This window comes from Phytophthora infestans, genomic scaffold, assembly GCF_000142945.1.
Source record: "Phytophthora infestans T30-4 supercont1.52 genomic scaffold, whole genome shotgun sequence".
Classification (NCBI taxonomy): domain Eukaryota; phylum Oomycota; class Peronosporomycetes; order Peronosporales; family Peronosporaceae; genus Phytophthora; species Phytophthora infestans.
In genome coordinates, this window is record NW_003303707.1 from 52,337 (window position 1) to 55,103 (window position 2,767).

The following is a 2,767-nucleotide window of genomic DNA, read 5'->3' on the forward strand; positions in this document are numbered from 1 at the left end:
CACCATGCACGTACGTGCCACTGCATGGGCTATGACCTCTGACGATCGATCTAGAATTGCACATCAGACATGAAGAGGATGCTGTCGGCGAGTCTCTGAGAATCAGAAGCGCTAGAATACATTGCGTATCGACTACCATACGATTCTGTTGGTGCGAGTTAGCTGGATGGAAATACACATTACACTGTTTATCTCAATGATTTCAAACCATATCTACGACTTGCATATCTTCGCCTGATCCAATGCATATTGACTGTCCAGCCGTGCTGTACTTCAATCGTTTGTATGTAAGGATGCATCGCTATGCTGCTCTACCTTCTATTGATTCGCTGTATTTCTTGTCGGCGCTTTCCATTGTTTCCGGTTGCCGAATGACTGGCAGCCCCTCGTTTGAGGTTCGTAATAATGATTGGCACCCATTATTAAACCATTCTTGAAGTTTAAGTTTCGTAATAATGATTGGCACCCATTGTCGAAGTTCGTAACGTTTCTCAGCAGTATCCATTTTACGAGGTTGCTGGGACCTGCGGGCACCCCGTCGCTCTCTCAGTGTCGTCTCTCACTCTACCATTCACCTACTCCAGCACAAGCCAAGCGTGTGGGGGCGACGGTAAGGGCAGGATGCGTCCTGTGGATCCTATCTGGATCGTGTCGTGGAATCCTCGTCTTTCATCGACACGAAACTACTTCGAGCGACCTACGACGCGTGTGTCGAGGCGTTGCCCACTGCCGGCATGAACCCTTCGGCGTTGATTCAGATGGTCAACGTGCTGTCTCTCACGCTGGCTCAACTGGCTGGGTCACTGGTCCAGGCCTCGAAGGATATTGATAGTTTGTTAGAGGAAGTCTGGACGGCGTACAACGACAGCAAGGCCAAGCCTGACGCGCTCACTCGAGCTGTCGTGACGTGTATGTTCCAGCCAGTATTCCTGCTGCGAGCTGAGCTGACTTCGACGATGAAGCTCTGGCTGGCAGGGTTTATCCGCTTTGGCTCGAGACACAGACCCAACGTGGTCTTCCACTTGGCGTGTCGCTTATGTCAAACGTGGCGTGCACACCCAGTGTCGGCTCTGTCCTTTGTAGACGAGCTGGTGGAGCTGCTGCTGTATAAGGAACCTTTGATCGACGAGAAGGAGCAGCTGGCAACGGATGCGGGTGCTCCATTCCAAGGATTCCAAGGCTATTCTCCTCTCGATGGCAACCAGACAGCAGCGGTCACGACCCACGCCAAGGACAGATTTGTGCGGCTTGTCATGTTGAGCTTCGTGGACGACGTCGCTGTCGACAAGAGCTCGTCCAGTAACGATACGCAGCAGCTCTTTGATGCTCTGACAGCTCGACTTCTGAAGCTCAATGTGACGCCTGAGTGGCAGAAGCAACACATGCTCAACAGCGATGGGTTCGGCAAGAAACTGCGCTCCTGGCAGGCTCTCTGCATCGTCAGTGCACACGTGACCAAGTCGCAGCTGACAGAGTTGCTTCCTACTCTAGCTACTGCATTTGCTGTGCCTCAACTGCCCAGTGTTCGCTACTACATGGAGCTGTTCGGTATGCGGATGGCTGCCAAGTTCCCAACGGAGATTTGCTCTGGCGTGTTGCTGCCCATGCTTGGCGATGCGAATCTGATGCCACAAGTGGGCGCTTCACTGTTACTTGTGTCGGCGTATTTGGTGGACACCAAGCTGGACGACAACAGTCTTGACGTCGACTGTGGAGAACTGCTGGAGACCATGTTGCCGTGGTTGAATACGTCTCATGGCTACACTCGCGTACTGGCTCAGTATCTGCTGGCCAAGGTGCTTCCTCGCCACATCCACTACTTGAAACAAAGCTCTAAAGACACTCCAGGTCTCCGCTTTCTGGAGGGCACGGCGCGTTATCTGAGCAACAACAAGGAGTGCAAGCGAATGCTACGACGTCAAGCTCGACAACTGGACGAGTTCCACCCGGACTACGAGAGTTCGTTGCTGGGGATGCTCTCTTCTGGCTTCATTAGCGAGTTCGGAGAGCTCTTACCTCGTGACGGCGCTCTGCGCTTCAGTGAACAGCTCAAGACTGCCATGAACGAGCTCTACGCGCAGTACCAGCTCGAGAACTTCCCTCCACCTCCTTCAGAGCAGAAGAGCAGCATGGAGACGGATAGCGTAAGTGGATTCCTCACTGTGCAGCGTAAAATTGACACGACGGCGCTGCTGCTGGAGGATAATGCGCTCCCTGCAGCGATGCGTGCCGACTTTGACGCAGCACGACGTGGAGCGACGCTGAACGCCCGTCAACGACCTCGACAGCCTCTTATCATGTGTGCAAGCTTGGTGGACAAGGTCCCGAATCTGGCTGGACTGGCACGGACTTGCGAGATCTTCAACGCTCAGAAACTGGTCGTGCCGAACCTGCGGATGACGCAGCAGGACGTCACGTTCGTGAATGTCAGCGCCACGGCTCACAAGTGGATGCCACTGGAAGAAGTGCGACCTCAAGGTGACGATTTACGACGAGCACTTGTGCGATGGAAGCGCGAGGACTACACGATTGTGGCAGTGGAGCAAACGGCGTCCAGTGTGAGTCTCGCGAGCTACACGCTGCCCCGTAAGATGGTGCTGGTGTTGGGGCGAGAGAAGGAAGGGATCCCGGTCGAAGTGCTGCAGCTTGTTGACGTGTGTGTGGAAATCCCCCAGTTTGGCCTGGTACGCTCACTGAATGTGCACGTGAGCGGGGCTCTGGTGCTGTGGGAGTACACGCAGCAGCAATTAATGTCTGGAGCGCGAAA

The 2,767-nt window shown here is 54.1% G+C and overlaps 1 protein-coding gene across 1 annotated transcript; it reads left to right on the plus strand.

Moving 5' to 3' along the window:
• Positions 1-734: 734 nt before the first annotated feature.
• Positions 735-2,590, plus strand: PITG_17226 (uncharacterized protein; the record flags this gene model as incomplete). Its single annotated transcript, XM_002896831.1, has 2 exons — positions 735-2,478; positions 2,514-2,590. 2 exons carry the CDS (start codon positions 735-737, stop codon positions 2,588-2,590), a joined length of 1,821 nt encoding a protein of 606 aa, XP_002896877.1.
• Positions 2,591-2,767: the final 177 nt, after the last annotated feature.